General features: G+C 41.3%; 4 protein-coding genes across 9 annotated transcripts in view; 3 read left to right on the top strand and 1 right to left on the bottom strand.

The window, feature by feature from the left end:
* Window positions 1-9305, bottom strand: part of LOC117164336 (uncharacterized) — a 79691-nt gene extending 70386 nt beyond the window's left edge. Inside the window, exon 1 of the mRNA XM_076625131.1 lies at window positions 9167-9305. The gene's annotated coding sequence lies outside the window, so the exon portion shown is untranslated. The remainder of the gene's footprint in view (window positions 1-9166) is intronic.
* Window positions 1008-5123, top strand: LOC117164349 (uncharacterized). 2 transcript variants are annotated; one of them, XM_033347303.2, is made up of 7 exons: window positions 1012-1190; window positions 1467-1566; window positions 2211-3209; window positions 3445-3929; window positions 4008-4165; window positions 4546-4701; window positions 4789-5123. In XM_033347303.2, the coding sequence occupies exons 1-7, from the start codon at window positions 1039-1041 to the stop codon at window positions 4899-4901; spliced, it is 2163 nt and encodes a 720-aa protein (XP_033203194.2). In that variant the 5' UTR covers window positions 1012-1038; the 3' UTR covers window positions 4902-5123. The 2 variants fall into 2 exon arrangements, with proteins under 2 accessions (XP_076481236.1, XP_033203194.2); XM_076625121.1 differs by lacking the exon at window positions 4789-5123 and having other exon boundaries at window positions 1008-1190; window positions 3994-4165; window positions 4546-4682.
* Window positions 5960-18516, top strand: LOC117164445 (uncharacterized). 4 transcript variants are annotated; one of them, XM_033347497.2, is made up of 7 exons: window positions 5960-6263; window positions 9153-9296; window positions 9832-9993; window positions 10400-10576; window positions 10848-10991; window positions 14497-14753; window positions 15065-18516. In XM_033347497.2, exons 1-7 carry the CDS (start codon window positions 6032-6034, stop codon window positions 15239-15241), a joined length of 1293 nt encoding a protein of 430 aa, XP_033203388.2. In that variant the 5' UTR covers window positions 5960-6031; the 3' UTR covers window positions 15242-18516. The 4 variants fall into 4 exon arrangements, with proteins under 4 accessions (XP_033203388.2, XP_033203387.2, XP_033203386.2 ...); XM_033347496.2 differs by having other exon boundaries at window positions 10848-11108; window positions 15068-18516; XM_033347495.2 differs by having other exon boundaries at window positions 10848-11108.
* A 111-nt stretch (window positions 18517-18627) lies between these two features.
* Window positions 18628-20580, top strand: LOC117164446 (uncharacterized). 2 transcript variants are annotated; one of them, XM_033347500.2, is made up of 3 exons: window positions 18628-19567; window positions 19819-20342; window positions 20409-20580. In XM_033347500.2, exons 1-3 carry the CDS (start codon window positions 18877-18879, stop codon window positions 20472-20474), a joined length of 1281 nt encoding a protein of 426 aa, XP_033203391.2. In that variant the 5' UTR covers window positions 18628-18876; the 3' UTR covers window positions 20475-20580. The 2 variants fall into 2 exon arrangements, with proteins under 2 accessions (XP_033203391.2, XP_076481245.1); XM_076625130.1 differs by having other exon boundaries at window positions 19819-20580.
* The last annotated feature ends 90 nt before the right edge of the window (window positions 20581-20670 follow it).

Here is a 20670-nt window from a genome sequence, read left to right as displayed (position 1 = left end):
TCTAGCGATCCGGAATTTTCCTGATAACTGATGTCGTCATATTGAATGATACGCAGTAAAAATTTTAAAAACGTGTGGGAAATTGTACGAGACGAGGAAACTGGTTAATTGGGGTTCGATAAACAGATTGCAGGACCCTTTTACACTTCGACACGTACCAGTCATTTTGACTGGTTTTGGTATAAATAGCCTTGGTACAAAATTATTTTCAATTTTAATACATAAAAGCAAAATAAAATTCATTGTATTATTCTTTTAGTTATCGTTGCGAAAGTCATTACATCATTGTGGAAAAAAATATAACACGAAGTAGGAATTTTAAAATAAAATTGTAAAACCAGTCAATTTGGCTGGTGTGGTAGTTCTAATGTTAAACGGAATGCAGAATGCGTTTAATCGCCTGTATATACTAAATTTATTTTTCGTTTAACGACCTGATATTATCGTTGTAACTACCGATAAAGTAAACGAGCAGAAATATATATGCTTATTATTTTTATACAAAGATATAGTCAGCTAAGAAGTGGTAATTCCGCAAATCTATAAGATACATATGTGTATTATTACTTTCCCCCATGTTATACATATCAACGAAGAGATAAAGCAAAAATCCTATTAACCTTCCGTGGGAAAGCATATCTTTTGCACCTTTCGTAGGCAACCTGAGTTGCTTACAGCACAAGAGAAATTTTTATTGCTTGCTGTTCTAGAACAAACTTACTTGAACCAAATTCTTGTTGATTCGAAGAATTAGTGCCTACTTCTGTAGGCAATGGAACCTGGATCTCCTTCCCACCCTCCCCCTTTTTCCAAGATATTCAAAAATGAAATTTCACTTCGGACATAAACGAGCCAGGTTGCCCACGGTTGGTTAACATTTGTGACGAAGGATCCTCTGTGTAACTCGATCAACTCTGACGACAAAATTGTCTGAACCTCCGCGATATCGAGCATCCTGTCGATAACGCGAAACAGATAAAAGAAGTCGAGCCCATCAATTGCAGCATTTAGCATCAGTTTCAGTAGCAAATTGCTCGTATGAACGAAAGGACGAGAAATATGAGATACATTGGTGGTATAATCTTTATAAACTCTATCCTTATAACAGGTGCAATGATGTCGTCGTGGTCGACCAGGCAACCTAAAAACGAGTTGGATGATTCGGACCATGAGTGCATCGTGAGATTCAGGTAACATAGAAACTACCATATTCTTCGGTGTACGGTTGAACTGCGTTTATTGAAACTTATTGGACAAACAGTTTGTATAATTGCAATTCATATAACCTATCTATCATTTTTCGTTCACACGATAGAAATGATTGATTTTAAGTGGCAAAAGTTCAATTGATCGGGCATTAACCAAGATTTCATTCCAATAAATGAAATTCACATGAATGGAGATCTGCCGTACAAGAAGATCGTACAAGATTGCAAACGAATGGCAAAGGAACTTTTTTGTTTCAGTCGGAGGGAAGAACGATTCGTGCCGTATACGGAAACGTACAAGGCTCGGAAATGGGGACTTTTTTATGTGATTAAGACTCGAACAAACTACAGGAGCGAGGTATGGAACAGGGAAGGTTCAAAGTCACGAACGTCCAGTGACTATTTCCTTACCTGTGATACACTCTGTATCTTTAATTCTTTTAATTCCTAATTTGTCAGTCAATCAAAATTTTGAGGGAATGAAACAATTACGCCTAATAAGGGGAAAATATGCTTAGCTCTAAAACCAATTGTACGAAGAATTTTGGTAATACAAGATTGATCGATAGCACGATGAATCTCAAAACTGCTTGTAAAAAGTAGAAGCTGCGATCATGTTGTTTTCCTGTAGTCTTCAAATATAATAATATGCACTTTACTTTTGATGTCATATATATATATATATATGATATATATATATATATATTTCTGCATTTGCGCACATTAATTAATGCCTATTAAGGACGTGTTGTAATGTGGATAATAGAAGATGGCTGTTTCCTATTAAATCGCTAATAGGAAGCGGATGTGCGATATGTAATACAGTAATAACCAAGTATTAGATAGTAATTGAGACCGAAATAAACCAAAGACGCACAATGCCTTGTAATCCGTAAGCGAAGCAATAAAGATATTATCTACATGTCACAAATGCATAAATATGCACAGTCTATCGATGAGAATCGCTATTACAGCTTAGCATCAATCTCTTCTGGTTTTCAGTACAGAACCACTTGGGTGACTGAGAAAACGTGCTGCAACGGCTACGTGAAAAACGACAACGTCTGCGTGCCAGTATGCTCGGTTCCTTGCATCAACGCAAGATGCGTAAAACCAAATACGTGCGAATGCGAAGAAGGATTTAGACAGCAGTATGTATCGTTCGCGTGCGAGCCAGTATGCGAGGGGAACTGCAAGAACGGCGTTTGCCAATCTCCTAATAAATGCATGTGCAACACTGGCTACGAATTGTCCGCTGACAAGTTGCACTGTCAACCAATTTGCCAGCAAAATTGCGAACAGCTAAATGCTCGTTGCGTGGAGCCGAACCATTGCGTCTGCAATCCAGGCTACGAGCTATCCGATTTACTGTGCAAGCCGATTTGTAAAATGCCATGTGAGAATGGCAAGTGCACAGCGCCGGACGTTTGCACTTGCAACGATGGTTACGAACTTATGGATATGTTCACCTGCACGCCCAAGTGCGAGCAACCTTGTAAATACGGCAATTGCACGGCACCAAACAATTGTACATGCAACCCAGGATACCAACAGAACGAGGCCAAGGACTGTGAACCAATCTGTAGCGAATCCTGCGTGAATGGAACTTGTATCGCCCCGGAAGTCTGCAGCTGCGACCCAGGTTACGGATTATTGAACGATTCCAAGTATGTTTGCGAGCCCATGTGCGAAAAGGCTTGCGTAAATGGAACCTGCACAGCACCTGACATCTGTTCTTGCCACGACGGCTATCAAGTTAGCGGAGATGACACGATGAAGCACGTGTGCGAGCCAATTTGCGAGAAACCTTGCGGAAACGGAACGTGCACCGCGCCAGGAGTTTGCAACTGCACGGAGGGTTACTGGTTCGAGGAAGAGGAACGAACGTGCGTACCGTTTTGCAAGATTCCTTGTGAACCTGGCGGAACATGCGTGGCACCGGACACTTGCAGTTGCTTCGATGGATATCGAACGATCGATACGAACGTGAAGGAAAACGAAGTGAGTACAACTGTAATCTTTCGATTCGTGTCTTTTTAACTAGGAGCTTTAGAATCCAGATTTTGGTCCCTGCCGGTTGCCCACATGCATACGCTGATGTACAGTGGGTTGCGTGCGTACAGGCATCTCTAGTGCGAAATTAAATTGTTCCTAGCTTGGAAAATAAGACTTATCCGACATTTGTGCGCATAAAAGTTTTTCACTGTTTTGTCATATCCTTTCTATATATATATAGGTCCTAGACAAAATCACAGATGGTTATATATCAGCCTGTGAACCTATCTGCGAACCAAGTTGCAAACATGGTAAATGCACGGCGCCGAATTTCTGCACTTGCAATGACAACTACACACGATCGTCAGATAATCGGTGCATGCCAATCTGTTCCTCCTGTGAAAACGGTATCTGCGTTGCGCCACATGTATGCCAGTGTTTAGAAGGTTTCGTCAAGGAATCCGAAGGCTCGTGCGTAGCATTTTGCGAAAATAGCTGCGAGAACGGAAAATGCGTGGCGCCAAACGAGTGCCGATGCGATGTTGGCTTTGAATTGAGTGCGAATGGTACCTGCGTTAAGCCGTGTACACGCGTTTGCAAAGGTCATGGAGTATGCGTGAAGGACGAGGAACCGTGTGAATGTTCTTACGGATGGACAGGGTGGGATTGTGACCAACCCACTGTGTGCATTTTAGTAATGGATTTCGACGATAAGACCGTCAATCGGTGAGTATAATGGTAATACGAATTTGTTTTGCATTGAAGTACAGATTTAATGAACTTTTAAAAGAAAAATGTTCATAGACTCACGGTCCACAATGAGACGAATAGCACGCAAATGGATGCCAGACATTACGCACCGTATTGCTACCAATGCAACGACACAGAGGGCAACAAAAGTTTCTGCTTTACTATAACCTCCGACCATGGTCCATCGACGATTGGTTGCTTTGTCGAAAGAGGTATTTTCTTAATATATTCGCTATTGCTAAAATATGACTGTTCTCCTATAGTAGAAAAGCTTTATATCTTTCACAATTACGTGAATCCACTGTCACACGCTGTAACTTGCACCGAATAATCTACTTCGAGATTTGTTTCATATTTTGCTAATATAATCACGATAATTGCGTCTTATAGCAATACTGATCATACTTGGAAATATTTTATATAACACAAAGACTATACAAATTATACAATGTGAAATACAGAAACAAATATACAAACTTATATGATACACGTAATTCATACGAAGTTTCTATAGAGATTCAAACACTTTCGTAGGAAACTCTAATTTTATATCGAAAATTCTCTATTGCATAGTTGTATGTTCTATTTCAAGAATCGCCGTGCTACCTATCTATGTATCACAGCAGCACTAACACAGTGTCCAGGATGGTTGGAACATTAACAACAATTACGATCGTAATAATAGCGACCGCAACAACGGCAGCGTATTTCTTCATTCGTAGACAACGGAAAATGAAGACGCGCGCAGGTATTACGATAAGAATTAATAATAAAATAATAACGCGATAAGCAACGTGATTTCTTTGTTTAATCTTTTTGTTTCTGTTTTCTTCAGCCATCGTGCAAAATGATTTGTATCAAGAAACTATCACACACGAAGCAAACGAATGTCTCATTTCGGAAGATGAAAGTCACGATGCAATCGTGAACGACACTGGGATAAATTAGAACGAACAAAGAAAGTACGAATCGGTATTTGAACGAGAATTTTCTCCTAGTAAATTCTCGGAGGATAAGAAGATATACAGGCGATGTACAATCTTCAGGATACGTGTACGATATTATCGCGTGAAAAACGGAACACCTATGACGATAGTATTAATACTTGAAACGCTACCTTTTGTATTAAATATACGAAAACGTTCTACAAAAGAAAAGAAGAAAGCTGTACTCGATTAACCATACCAATATCCTACAGCGACGTCGAACGAAGCCAAATGATTCCCAATACGATCCACGATCCTCCATTACGCCTTCCATATGATCATGTAGATATACCGTCAACGTCAACGTGGAAAACATCGTCGAACGAAAACGATCGCGAAACGTACATACACACTGTACATAATCGAGGCAATCGAGATCGACATTCTTTCAGATCCTGACCTGCAAAGAGCGACCACCCTCCAAACCCAATACGATGCACAATGCTGAGAACTAGGTAGCCGGACGGCAGCGGACTAACCGAAGTATCGGCGCGCACGATCGCATACGTATAATTCAAATCGCGTTGGTTTCAAGGTAGCCGGCTGGAAAGGTAACAAACCAATAATCCTTCACCCCCTGATAGCTGGAGGTTGGGCGACGACGAGAGGACGGAGCAGCCCTGATCTCGATCGACGCGGCACAAAGGGAGGAGAAAGGAAGGGGTCAACGGGTGGCATCGCGCAGCTGCAGTCGCGGTGGTCGACCGGCTAGCGGAAGGAAGGCGTCAGTGAACGGGGGAGCACGGAACCGAAAACCGCGGTGGTACTCTGCCGACAGTCAGACAGTCGCCGTCGTCGGTCGTGCTGCTGCTGCCTACGAGTTACCGCTGCCGAAGACAGAGACAAAGATAACGAGAAAAACGACGCGTGTTCGAATAGTACGTGTGTCGGAGTCGAGGTGAGCCGCTGGTGTTGTCGTGGCCAAGGTGTTTTACAGACGGTTCGACGCGATATAAGGCGCTTGTCAGAGGCGTCGAGGGCGAGAGGGCGTGCAGGAGGGTGGGAGGGGGGAGGGGGAGGGCAGGCGACGGGGAAGGATGTCGATGCGCCGCCGGTGGTCGGTTTCGGGGGTTGACTCGCGCCGCGGGGGCGATGAGCGCACTTCCCTCCGCCCTGAGACTGACCTGCTGCCGTTCCTGGCTCCTGCTTCTCATCTGCTTCGTTTTCCTGGTATCCGGCTGCAGCTGCGACACGCGCCCGGATCGCCTGACCCGCAGATTACTGGCAGGTGATGACGTGCGCGGATCCAGCTACGACGACGACGACGCCGACGACGACGTGTATGACGACGACGAGGACTACTTCGAGCACAACATCACTGCGGGTGAGTGTTCCACCCGTGGACCAGAAACCGTGAATGCTCTATATCGTTAATTCGACGCGGCACGGTGTTACGATTCTAACGAAACTGGTAAGACTGGTGAGAACGTCGAGTTCTCTGAGACTGATGATATTACGAGATATCGAGTTAGGGACTTCTGCTTGGATTTTGCAGTTTGATACGTTGATAGGCGATATGGAGGACGATGTTCGTAACGAGTCTTTGACGACAAGTGGTGTAGTGGAACGGGAGAGAGGACGAGCAACAGGAATTAGCGAGAGACTTAATAACGCGAACAGTCTCACGATTCGATGCATCGATCGTTGATCGGTACGAAAGTTACTATTAGATAATCATATACTACTTAGAAAATGATTCCCACCGATCCTGTTACGTTTCGTTTCAAATCGATCGGTATGTGTTTCGATATTTAGTCCTTCTTCGGATCGATATGATGGTTCTCATTGAAGGATCGTTACGTTACTTTTCTCGTGAAACAAGGACGATCGAAGAAACGCGTGTGCCACGGGATTCTTGCCTCGCCTTCTTCGCGCATGCTCTGTACGAGCGTGCAAACACTTTGCTCCAGAATCTTCAGCCAGGGTGCAAACACTTGTTACTGTCATTGTTATCGTCATCTAGACGTTTTGCCTCTGTCAGACGATAAGTAACCCTTGTCTACCTCGTTAAATCTAACGAGAAGGCAGATGGTAAATGTTACAAACTGCAAAGTTCAGCGATACTTTCCTCATTCTTCTCCGAATCCAATCATCGAACTTGCGATCGTGTACAAATCTTCTGATACGACAGACGATATTCTAACTGATCGTGAGATCGTGTCAATGTTTTCTCGTATTCATCGAATCCCAAGTTGTGACGCATCTCGTAGAAATCGCATTGATAATCGTGGGAAAGCATCAAAGTCGAAGAAAGTAATAAAAATAAAGGGAAACAAAATATTTCGCGTGGAAATTCGCGAGTGCGCCTGCGCATAGATGCAAGGGCAAGAAGAAACTAGTCCCTCTTGATTTTCGCGCCAACCACTCTGCCGGTATTGATTTTAATGGATGCTGCAAGCTCTCTCAATGTCTGCATGTGGGAGTTTGCACACTGCCTGCAGCTGCGTGAGATTTCAAAAAGATCTCTGTTTCTCCTTCTTCTCCGCTCCCTTCAGCCCGTGACACGTAACGCAGAGAAGGAGAAACGACAGAAGGGGAAAGACGTTAAAGAAGGAGAAGTATGGTGCGTCACTCGCTCTTGTTTCCTTGACGACATTCGCAGGAAATCTCCGCTCTGGAGTAGAGCTCGATGAGCGGTAAAAACACTCACACACACATTGGCGAATCCTAGCCTAATGATCGCGCGTCGTGAACTTCCTGAATCAGGTCAAAAAGCATAATTCTGCGTGCTCCGTTATTTACGCGACACAGCCGGGCTCGACCTCCTCCCATTCATCTGCAGTTCGAACGATCGATCGATCAGGGCAAACGCGAGCTCTGGACTAGGAACGAAGAAACCTATTTCTAGGCGAAAACTCGTACGTAAGATGTTCTCCGTTGCACCATCCCGTGCGCCCTCGATGGAAAGTTAATTAGGGTACACGCGAGAACGTGACACGATATCCCGCGGTTTAGCGTGTGTTTCTGAACGTTTGCCAACGTAGCTGATCATCGTTATGTTTCCTCCTTAAACCTGACCCATGCCATGATACATTTAATAACGATATAACGCGATAATTAAGGGGAAATCGATACTTGTCTGGCTCAGTGCCCGCGCCTGGTAACCTGACACAAACGGCGCAATTATCCCAAGGAAATATGCCCTGCTAATTTTCCCCGTCAGTTTTTCTTGCATGAAAACAAGTTTTATTAATCATTCGGTTAACGGCTAATAGAATAATATAATTCATCCATGCATAAAATTATCGTGAATTTATAGCCGAATATTTCACCGTTTCGTGTTAGAATTACACACCGTGATGATCCTAAATTCACAAGTTTGAAACACAATTTTCAAAAATGAGGCCTTCGACGCGATTTCGTCGTTCTTCATTCTCGTCTTATTTCGAGCCACAAAATCTCCTTGACTTTTCTTGCGCCACGAATTTAGAACCACGATATATAGAATGATTGGAAAATCGACGCAGTCCCGACATCGTTTACAAAAGCGCACCAGATATCAAACATCTTTTGATGCGAGAAAGTGGCCTGGATAGAGTGTGTAACAATGGCTTCTTTGCTTCGTTAATCGTTCAGAATGTATGCGCATTCGTGGCTCGACAAACAGACGCCTGTGACAACGCGCTTAGGCTGCACGTCAAAAGCAGAACAAAGACGCGTATCGAAACCGGGAATAATAGTTGAAAGAAGAACGATACCTCCATTGGAGACCGAAGCAACAGTGACAATAACGAAAATAACTGAGAACACTCTTCGGAATGAATGGACCTTCTTCTGCAAAAATGTTACCACTAAGGTAGCCGTGGCATGTAGCTATCTGTGAAAAATGATTGTTATCCCTGCTACAAAGTCGCGTGTCTCAATTCTTGTGACAATTGAATTTTCTATGTGTCGATCTCGCGCTAGTTTCAACTAAGGAGAAAAAGAAGGCGATCTTTTACAAGTAACGACGATCGTTTCACATCCTTCTCGAATCAAACAAATTTTGTGGCGATAGGGAAACACGACTTGGTCGCAAGTTGATTGAAATTGAATAAAACTGAATTCTACCGTGCGATCAATGGGATTCTGAAGTTTGGGCGGAGGAAAGCACGATGCGATAGTCGTCTGGAACAATAGCGCACGCTATTTAAGGAAACAACCTACATATTTCATCTACTATCGAGAAACGTCGTAGATAATCCGGTATGCTATCGATTTCGTCTGTTTTCAGCGAAGGGGCAGTACCTGGGCTCGCCGTGCGATGTCTCGTGCAATCCGGAACTGCAGCACGTGTTCTGCGACACAGTCACTGGTTTCTGCGAGTGCGAAAAATTCTATCCAGTTCGTCTTGGGCCTACCAAAGGATGTGCCAAACGTACGTAGCTCGTTTCACACCCGATTCCATGTTATTTTCTTCTTCAAGTAGATCGTTCCGATAGCGAGAATTACCGCGGTAACGCAGACCGCTAAAGTGGAGAAAATAAACGTGGATTATTCTGTCTAATCCGAACGACAATATTTTACGTGGTTCTCGTCTTCATCTTGCGACGATTATTCGACAACTCGATTCGTTGCTTCGACGCGTTTCTTTAAGTTTGATGACAATCAATTGGATGCCTATTTTTCTTGTGTAATTTTCCTTCTATCTTTGAATAGCGCGGTTAATTCTAAACTCGTCGCTTCGATACTTATTTCTTCGAATTTAAAGAAAATCAATCGTTGACGTTTTATTCGTGTACTTCTTTCTCGTTCGTTAAATAGCATATTTGATTTTGTTTTTATCTAAGAACACTGTATCGCGTGGAATAATTTCGACATATTCGTATTATCATCGCGCGTGGAAGATCGAAAACGTATCGCGTTTTCATAAAAACAACGACGAAACAAGTAACAAGTAACCGGTTTTCCAGCTAAAAGACTCGGGGAGCAATGTTTCTATCGCGCGACTTGCACTTTTGCGGATCAACACTCGACCTGCACCCAGGTGCAGCACAATGCTGTGTGCGACTGCGAACAAGGTTACCATAGGGTCGCCCTATCCAGGCCTAACAAGAAGGTGTTCTGCGCCGAAGGTACACCGTGCCAACTTATTGTCACACTGATTACATCATTGCCAAAGTGAACCGTACCCGGTTTTCATGCGTGAAATATCTTATTACGAGGAAAAGAATCTTCATTACATACATATACGACATAGATTCTAGTTTCCTGTTCTCTTTCATATTCGTATTACAATTTAAACGGTAACGATTTATATGCTACCAAGGACAATTTGCCATTTATGACAAATCATAGCATCGTAGTTCGAAAAGTGAATTTTCTGCATGCACTTAGTTCTAATTCGGTGACCAATCGTTGTATGCACTGATACAGTCGAGATACGAATCAACGTCGCGTAAAATGGTTTTTGTAAGCGTGCACACACTTCTAAAGAACCCAAGTTCAGAATTGAAACATAACGTTGTAATCTGTTGGCAGATCTGGTGCTGATAACGACCGATATTCCTACCCTGCTCTGCATAGCATCGGGAATAGCGGTATTCACAGCGATGATATGCTTCGTGCTCAAGTTATTCAGTCGTGCGAGATACTCAAGGCCACGGCACTATGCCAACGCCAATCACGCGCCGCCCATGTTGTTTTCTAGCGACACAGGTGAGTACTCGTTTAGAGGATCGACGATCAAGATACAAACAGTCACTCGCTCAAATAAAATATTTGAATACCTACGAAAACATGTAGTTGTATTCTGTATAGTATCATAATGTCGAACATACGGGCTCTTTACTCCATAGCGAAACAATTTTCATTAGGCCGAAAAAAATTGTATATCAAAGGAGTTAGGCGATTAAGATTCAAATTCAGAACGACAGAAGAGTCGAAATTCCCATAGGAAATATTATTCTTAACGAAAACGACCCAACAGGTATCCCACTGACGCTTCACGGTGGCCGACCATCCTCGCGCTCCAGTCAGAGGAGCAGCACAGGGGGACCTTTGACCTACGCGTTCTCGAGGAGGCCAAGTAGTGGTGGTAGCCGTGGTCCACTGGTACCAGCGTCGAGAGCAGGTGCGGCACGTGCCGCCGCCATCTTGCTTATATCGTGTCACCTGCAGGCGACCAAAGGCGGAAACAAGCATCGACGTACCCTTAGCGACGTAGCTGAGGGATCGTCCGACGGCCTCGGTAGACGATCAACGATCTCTTTCTAACTATCCTTTTCTGTCTTCTATTCTCACTTTTATCTGTCCGCGTCTCTCACATTCTCTACACCATCTTTGTGTCTTCTATTTCTACGTATTCTTCTTCCTCTTCCTCTTCTTCTTCTTCTTCTTTTTCTTTTTCTTCTTCTACTTCTTCTTCTTCTTCGACTCGTTCGAATCGCCCCGTCCTCTTTCTTTCGTCATTCGTTTAAGGTTTAACCCTTTGCGGTTGTATGTCTGCTCTTTTATCGTTTCAATCATACGACAATTCTCAGACACTAAAGAACATTTCTGATTTTAGATCATATTGAACTAACGAACATTTTGTTCGCGCATTATAGTGTATTATTTCTTATCTAGAAAAAATATGCGCGTTATATAGGTAAATAAGATGTACATCTCTGCCAAGTACGTTAGTAAAGAACACTCGAGCGTTTAACTTTTAATAACGAATATATCCAACGACAATGTCTAATGCATCGTAATATTCAATTATTGATACGAGTCAGTGTACCAAATAGTAGTATGGTTGAATTTTATTTTGATTATTTGGACATTCCGTTTGATTATATTATTAATGTTTCTTCGATGAAAATTAATTCCGATTACAAGACACCCACGTCTGAGCTCGATACGACCTCAAAGTGTTGATCGTAGAGTGTTTCGCGAATTTTGACGTAGACATAAAAAATTTAGCTTTGGAAAGAAGCTAAAGCGATTGACCACGTGTAATCACGAATATCTTTCCTAATTCTATAACGATCACCTTCTTAATTCCAATTTCTTTTGTCTGTTTTCTACACGAATCTATCGTCATTTTATTTCTTGTCCTTCTCTCACCATTTTTTCACATTCTATTCTGCACGAGTCGCCTCTCAAGCGGGCGACAACGATGACGAAGAAGAAGATGGTGGTGGTGCTTTGAGTCGTGCCATACCGTTGTCGCTGTTGTGTCGTAGTCGTTGTTATTGATATTTAGCACCCTGATTATCCAGCTTCCCTCTCGCGTTCACCGCGTTCCATTATTCGTCTCGTTGTCCTATATTGACTCTTATGTAACGATCTTTGATTACACCGAAGCGAAATCGATATCACGACGAGGCTTAAAGGAACGAGGGAAACGCGAACTCCGATCACGTTTTATCCTCCTGGACACGAACAACTCACCCTTCTTTCTCTGTTGTTTTCCCACGGTTAGAATGTTGGAATTTTTATTCGAATTGCGTTCTGTTCGCCAAACAATGGCCGTGACAGTACAACCGATCCGGATAATCCCAAAATTACAAAAGCAAAAAAAAAAAAACAAAAGAACAATATTTGCGTATATGTATCACTCCTCCTAAGTCGTATCTTACACACTCATCCCGAATAGATAAAAAAGAATAATTTTCCGATAAGAAAAACCACGTACACATACGTGTGGCATATTTATATCGTGAATCAAACACAAATGCTACATTGTCACGTGAAATGTGATTCTAATGTGTATCCAATATAATATAAAGCGCTGCACGAGTGTGTTACGAGATAGCAAGATGGCAGCGGCCGATTTCGTTGCTCGTTAACGAACGAACGTTCTCTGGTAAGACATAGAGAGACACGAAATCTTTACGCACTAGCTAGCTCGCCGCACACGCACGCAAAATAAAAAAAGAAGTACAGTACCGGTTCGCATGCGAGGGGTCAGCTTCTTCTATCAATTTTGACTTAAACGCGCCGAATTTTTAACGAACGCATCTACTTTTTTTTCACTACGCACAATCGAGTGGTGGGGAAACGGGAAAAGATTAAATTTTCTAATTAAGCCTGCTACGTTTTTCAGCTGCTACGTTTTACCGCTGCTACGTTCTTCCGCTGCTACGTTCTTCCGCTGCTACGTTTTTCCGCTGCTACATTTTATTTGCTGAGCTTTAAAAAAGTCGCCGCTTATTTTTCTTTTCTTTTTTTGTCAACAGCTGTAACGAGAACGAACGCTAAGGAATAAAATGAAAAAATATATAGTATATTCGTCTTCTATTTGCCTGTTCGTTGCTTTCTCGCTTCTATGTGTGTTTTTAAAGATCGATTTTACAAGTTTCGACGACGATCAAAAGTTGCTTCGATAAAGGATCGATTACATTAAAAGAATGATCTATATGTTTTGAAAAAAAAGTGGAAATAATTGTGCACGGATTTTATAAATGCTGAATGCGCTTGCTGGAAATCGAAGGACAGACGTACACATCTAGAACGAAGCTTCTCTATATGCAACAGGATGCACGCGTATAACTGTTACTCTTTCTCTGTCTGGCTGCATTTTCTGTCGCCTTTTGTACGCGTCGTCAATCAATAAGAACCGCTAACAAGCTCCGTGAATTAGAAACACTTAAACAGCTCGCAAGCATATTCGCATCCCTGTGTACACGTACACGTACATACACGCTCTTACGTTCACGTAATAATTTCGCGAAATTAAATTCCTAACGAGGATCAAGAATTTGTTTGGAATTATTAATAACGCCCTGCGTATATTTTGTTTGCTTCGACATCCACTCAAAATTACACGAAACTACACGAAACTACACGATCAAAACATCGTACAGTGCAGAAAATGTTCACCGTGTTAGCGATTCAAAAACGCAAACGTGGAGGAAAGATTGTGAGCGTTCGCTTTCGTACGTGCTTGCTTCATGCTGAAAAAGGCCGCTTGTTATTCCTCTTACGTTACATAACACCATGCAATGCTCGCTGTCGATGGACAATATCTACACGATGACAATTTGCACAGTCACTCGAACACCGAAAAGTCAAAATCCCAAAGTTCTTCGATCAACAGGCAAAAAACATTTCGCATCCGTTCGTTTTCCTTCTGATCCTTATCCACTTTCTACAAACTTAATTCCTGTTCGCAACTCTCTTTGAAATTCGCCTGTCTCGCGCGGAATCCTAATTTCGAGTCTCTTTTCCCTATCGGCTTTCCCGAAAATAATCACAGCACAGAGCGTCAAAAGCTTCTACGTTCGACGAACCTGTAAAATTAAAGAAATCAGCTGATGCGACCATCGAGCTTGCATACTCCCATGTACGAATAATTAGCTAGCGACCGAGGGATCTCGTTGATTCGACAACCAGCACCAGTAACTACGTACCGCTCCTATATGTATAGCCGAATATTGATAGAAACGTTTTACAGAGGCCGAGAGTCACGCTGGTATTAGCCGAGCAGTCGCAATTAGATTTCGTATTTCTGATTGATCTCTAAGCCTAGCTAATTGACTCTTAGCGTAGCGGAAGGGAACAGCCGGGTGACGGCAGGGGGCGGGTGGGGATTGGACGTATAATTCTCTGTCCCGACTTCTAGAATAAAATTTTACCCGTTGTTTCCTCGATAGGTTCTCGTCGCCCTAGCTTAACGTCGGTTCACAGTTCGACGTCCTCGGCCCGTAGTTATAGCGCTCGACGACTCGAAAAGGAGAGAAACGAGAAGGAGCAACGACAGGCGTTGCAGGAACTCAGGCTGGCCAAACAGCGGGAACAACAGCAGCAACAACAGCAACAGATCGCCCCTACGCCTAGTCCTAGAACTCCGCACTCTATGGACGAGCTGTTGCCATCCGTGGAGGAAGGAAAGGAAGTGTTTTATAACGAGGTATTTTATAGGAACATTAGGTGCGTCGATTCGTTCAGTACCTAGTTGATCCTTTCGACGCTAACTTACATTACAACTTATAACGTAAGAATTTATAATTTAACGATTATAACGCAATTGCCTGCCAAGCTATTCGGTATTGAAAAAAGTGTTTCAAGCTGAAGCTAAATTAATTTAGACGTCTGACAATTATAATTCTTCTTCCGCGATTTATCCCCCTGTATTCAGCGATCTAAATTTTAAAGCTACCCTAAAGCTACTTAAATCCCAAATAATTCTCAGTCCCGCATTGAAACGTTGAGGTACACTAGCAGGTGCCGACCGCAACGGACATGACCGAAGAAACACCAGCGAAAACGACAGCCATTACGACAACCAACGTGAACGCGACCAGATTCGGTGAAATGACTCCCGTCACGACCTCGACAACGTCCATCTTCGAAACGAACATCGCACCCCGTGCCACCGGTGACATCTTTCAAGTGTAGTTAAGGACTAGAAATATCGACGAACTCGTAACTCACACGTGACTCGAATCGAATGGTTACAAGCCAGTGAAGAGACGTTAGTAAATTCGATACATGAACACGTAGCAGCACAGTTCCGAATCGTATATAACAAAAACAAGAAGATAATGTCCCGAGTTTAAGAACAAAGAGAAAATAAATAAATAAATAAGATGGCTGAAAACGTCACGCGCCTAAGAGATAAACGGCTAAAACAAAGGGAAGTGCACGTGTAAGATGCTCTGTCACGGACGCGGTGCTCGAATGAGAAGAAATTGTAGACAAAAGGTACAAAGAAGGTCGCTAAGTTGTTAAAGTTGAAGTTTTGCTTGTGCCACGCGCGAAGGCCTAGAATTTACTCTAAAATGATACGTTTTTATTAAAGCTAGGTGCAAAATGATATGCACCTGGACGTTAAGCCAGCTCTGAGTATTTAAAAAATGAGTATAAAAACGCGAGATCGAATCGAAGTTAAAATCGTTCAGTGCTAAAATACGTAAGATTCGGGAGTATATGTGAATCCTGGACGTAGGTGTGGGGGAATACGAAGTTGTACCTGAATATAGAGGTGGTACGTGCCGTGTATTTAAGGGTTCAGAAATTTTCAGCGAAATTCTGACCCGGTAGCGGAGGGTTCTTTGTCCGTAATGGTTACAAAATTCAGATGACATCTTTCGGATAATTTACGTGCGTTATAAATCCCGAGAGTATAATTTCTAAACGACGAGAAATTCTTCGATCGAATGCTACTTCTAAATAGAATTTCCTAATTACGAAACTTTTGCGAAACTTGTAATCTTTTAAAACTTTTTCAACTGTTTCTTTATCCTTTTTTGTAAAACGATATTAAAACAGCAAGGCACGAGGTTTTATAATAGCTGTAACTCGTTTCGAATTTTTGTCCCTTTACGGACAAGAGGAAGAGTGGAGTTGGTATTCCAGATGATTTTTTACGGCTTAAATTTTTTAAGCATTTACGGATCATTGGTTCGACGATAGAATTTTTTACAATGATTCGAACGATTATTACGAGCAGAAGCGGGTGATCTAACACAGAAAAAAAATCGAGCTTCGAGTCAACAGTTCGATGCTTTGTGTATTAACTCTTCGGTACCACGATACTCTGTTTACTACGATTTACTTACGTATCAGTCTAATCGTTTTTCCAAGTAGGAACGAAATTAGGTTACAAACGAAGATTTTACCGATTTAAGAAGCGCAACGTTAAACTACATAGTTCTTACTCGTTGTTTCTTTGTACCTTACCAATAACTTCTTACTATGCATTTAATCACATATCAACAATGGAAGAAAATGATGCCAGTTTTAAACGAATTGTTCGAGATACTAGAGAGAAAGATGGAAAAATAATTATCATATTATTTCTCTAACTATTTACGGCAATACGCCAAATCACATGGTTATATTCGGTAGAAGAGAACGATAATTGCCATAAATGTTTTGCCTGAAAATTAACTCAAACTTCGTATTATCATGTATTTAGAAAGCACAAAGAAAGGAACATGCTATGTCCATATACATATTTCGTTTTGTGTAAAAAGATATTGATATACCGATACGTTCGATCGTTTCGTTTGCTCGAACCGACTTAGCTGCGATAAGAAAAAACAATTGGCAGGGCATTCTCGAGTGGGTCGAGGCTAAATATACCTCTAATCTTAGGTAAATTACTCTGTGACAACTAAATAGAAAAACGTGAAAGATATCGGGCTGGTGCTTGGACGCACACAACGATGTGGCACCAGCAAGAATCGTGCAAAAAAAAAGCTACAAAAAATAAGAAAATATGCAAAAAATTGTGCTACCACTATTGCGATCTCGTAATCTCGCTTCTCTGCGACCGAAACTGCGTGAAGCACGAGCGGTTTCTCTCTTTTCCCTTGCTTTTTCTCCGGTGAACGCACTTTGACCAAAAATCCAATTTGAACACACGCGTTACGAAAATCAGAATGAAAGAAAACTCGTTTCGTCGTGCGTTTCTCCCTCAGAGATACGAAATTATTTATCTCGAATCGAACAACTCGTTCTAGGTACATTGTGCAAATTAGACGATTAAATATTTCTCGTTCCCGTTTGACGATCCGTGACGAACCGCTGCTTTATGGCATACGATCACGAAATATTACGAAAGAGTAATTTCTGCGGCGAAGAAACGAATGAAAAATGAACGACATAATTTGAGTACGTTTCTGTTCCCGTTTGTTAAATTAACCGTCGTTGAGTCTTTTTTCTTTCTTTCTTTTTTCTTTGTAATTGTTTGTTTAAATGCCAATGTAAACCGTCTCGTTGCATCGGTGCATACGATTTTCTCGAGTCGCTCGACTCGCCAATGTAAATTGTAGAGATAAAAACAATCGTTAAAAGCAAATTATATATATTCTATATATACATATTCTATATATACATGTATATACGTAAGAAAGCAAACGTGCACGAGGGGCTGTGTGGAATTTCACCAAAAGCGAAACTGATAACCATAAAAAGAAAGAGAGAGCAACATCCCTTGTCTATATAGAACGAGAGAACAATTAAACAAAAGAGAAAAATATGAAAAAACGTGTATCAACATCTCGTGTTCGAATAATTACGCTGCCTTTCCCGATCAAATAATAACTAAATAAATCTAAAAGAAGAATAGGAAAAGAAACACAGTAACAAAAATACAGAGAGAGAGAGAGAGAGAAGAAGAAGAAGAAAAAAGACGTAGAAACGAGAGTCTTAAGAACGTTCTTGCGACTACGCGATTCTACGTTGTAAGTGTTTGCGTGAACGAAGTCATTGAATCATTGTTACACACATACACACGCGCACACACAAAAAAACAAAACACACATACATGATCCTCCCCAGCAAACAAAAGATACGATAAAAAAAAGGATAAAAAAAACAGAGCATATAATGGCGACGATTGCACACCCAATTTATCGAAATCGATTGTATTCGAACGATTGCCAGTCTCTATTAAAACACACCGAAGGGATTTAAATTCTAATGAATTATATCGCCACAACCCCGCATATTATTATCATTATTATTATCGTGATTATTATGATTATTATTATTACGAGATGATTCGATTCGACCCGCTGCCTGATTTCTAAAAACCGAAGAAACGAACAGAGAGATTCAAAAAACGGTCGATGTTCAACGTTATCGTTTTATTCTATTTTAAATGTTTACTGTATAATAAAATTGTAATATAGTCGTTGGGCGAATAAAGCTCGTTTTTCGATATACATATACACACATGTCACGGAACCACTGTTGCACCTTTCGCCCCCCATCCATAAAAGTTTGTTTTATTTTTTCTCCTTGCTTTTAATTTCATGCCAATCCTGCTTCTATCGAATGAAAGTGCTTTACAGTGTCACGCATAAGTCACGCTGAAACATTAAATCATGTATGAACCCCCATATTATCAGATCAATTAGCAAACTACGCGAGCCACGAATTCTCGAATTAAAAGCTCAATATTCCGTGTTGTCCCTAAGAAAACGTATCGTTTCGAGGAAACCTCGTTCTTTGATATTTCTCTCGTAAAGTAGAAACTTTTAGTAGAAGACTTTTAGAAATATTAGTAAAAAGAATTAACCGCCATGGAGGAAGAGATAAACTTCCGAGTGGAGAGTAATCCGACGAAACCAGAAAATACATTACGTCCAATAATGTATATTTCTTGGTTGTTAGGAGTCGGAGTGGCTAGGCCGAAGAATTGTCCAAAATGGATCACCGTCATCCTGCGAGTGATCCATTTCAGCGTGTGCTCGGTGATCATCGCGTTCAGTGCAATGGACTTTGCAAATTTTGGCAAACAATTCACCAGCAAGTTATTCGAAATTATGTACTGCATGAACGAAACTGTGTGCCATCTCGCAGCCTATTACTACGTTTGTCATATAATAAGACATTACGATAAATGGCCTGAATTGATGAGGATGTTGGAATCGTTGAATCAAAATATTAGCAAAGGGTTGTCGATCAATGATGATTGCGTGAAAATCAGCCAAATCTTGGCCATTATAATAGCGTTATTATGTGGTCCAGTGTCGCTAGCTGTTCATATCCTTTATTATTATTTCATTGCACCTGATCAAATCTTTGTTTCCGATCTGTTTCTCTATTACACGATCGCGCAAACTTTAGTAAACAGCTTCGTGTTCGATGTCATCGTATACATGATCTGCCACAAATTTAGAGCCATCAACGAGATGATCAAACAGTTAGATGAAAAACTAACATCCTATTGGATCGCCTTGAAGATCAGAAGAATTAGAAGACTGCATAATGGTACGTAGAGAATGGTGGCTTGTTTCTTAGCGTATAAATTCAGAGTGAGTGACGTAAGTGGAACAGAATTTTTCTGTTTGAAGGCAAAAATCTCCGAAGGGCATAGTTTAAAATCAAGGGCAAAATTTATCTTCTCTCTTCGAATTAAAACATACGACTTTTCTTCCTCGTCCCTCACCACTATACCACTATAAAACAATTTTCTCATAATTCTGTGCACTTCATCTTTGTAATCGATCGATTTCTTGCAGAGATATGTTCCATAATAATGACAGTGAACGAAATTTATGGCATTGATCTGCTATTGTGTTCTACGAACGCTTTTATAATGGTGGTCGCGAAACTGTTTAGAATCTACATGAGCGCCGCGGAACAGAAAAGTGGTTTCATATTTCTGAACAACGTGATCTGGATAATTTATGTGTTTCAATTCATTTTGATGTGTTGGCTGTGTACATTGACCCACCGAGAGATAGATAAAATTGGGCTATATATCAGTAAATTTATACTGAACACACAACACTCGACGAAATTTAACAAATTGTCTTGCTTCGGTAACAAAGAGCCGGAGCAGTTAGCAATCTTCAATAATGAATGCCGTGGTAATGTCGCCTTGAACCTGAATGGATTCGGAATGGAAAGTCTTCTGCGATCAACTTTCGAACAAGACTGTGTTCGAAACGAAATCAATGATTTCTCATTGCAACTGAAACAATATAGAATTACGTTTACTGCGTGTGATTTCTTTGAAATGAATAATTCTTTGCTAACAAGAGTGAGTACCATAATATTTGATATTTATATGATGTTGTTAATTATATTCGTGTATATTTACTTTCAGTTTATCAGCGTTATCACCACGTACTTGATCATTCTGGTACAGTTCTATAAGCCAGAAGGTTTCTGAATATCAAGAATGAAAAACATTGATAAATCTGTCGAAATAAATCCTCTAGATACTCACAGAGATAAGTAAAGTAAATGTGTGTAAGTAAAGAGAGAGAGAGAGAGAGAAAGAGAAAGAGAGGGAGAGAAATGGGGAGAGGGTGAAAAGCAAGCAAGTAGGTAAGATGTGATGTAGATACAAATAAGTACACACGACG

This window comes from Bombus vancouverensis, chromosome 15 (assembly GCF_051014615.1).
Source record: "Bombus vancouverensis nearcticus chromosome 15, iyBomVanc1_principal, whole genome shotgun sequence".
NCBI classification, from domain to species: Eukaryota; Metazoa; Arthropoda; class Insecta; order Hymenoptera; family Apidae; genus Bombus; species Bombus vancouverensis.
This window is presented reverse-complemented; position numbering and strand designations above follow the sequence as displayed.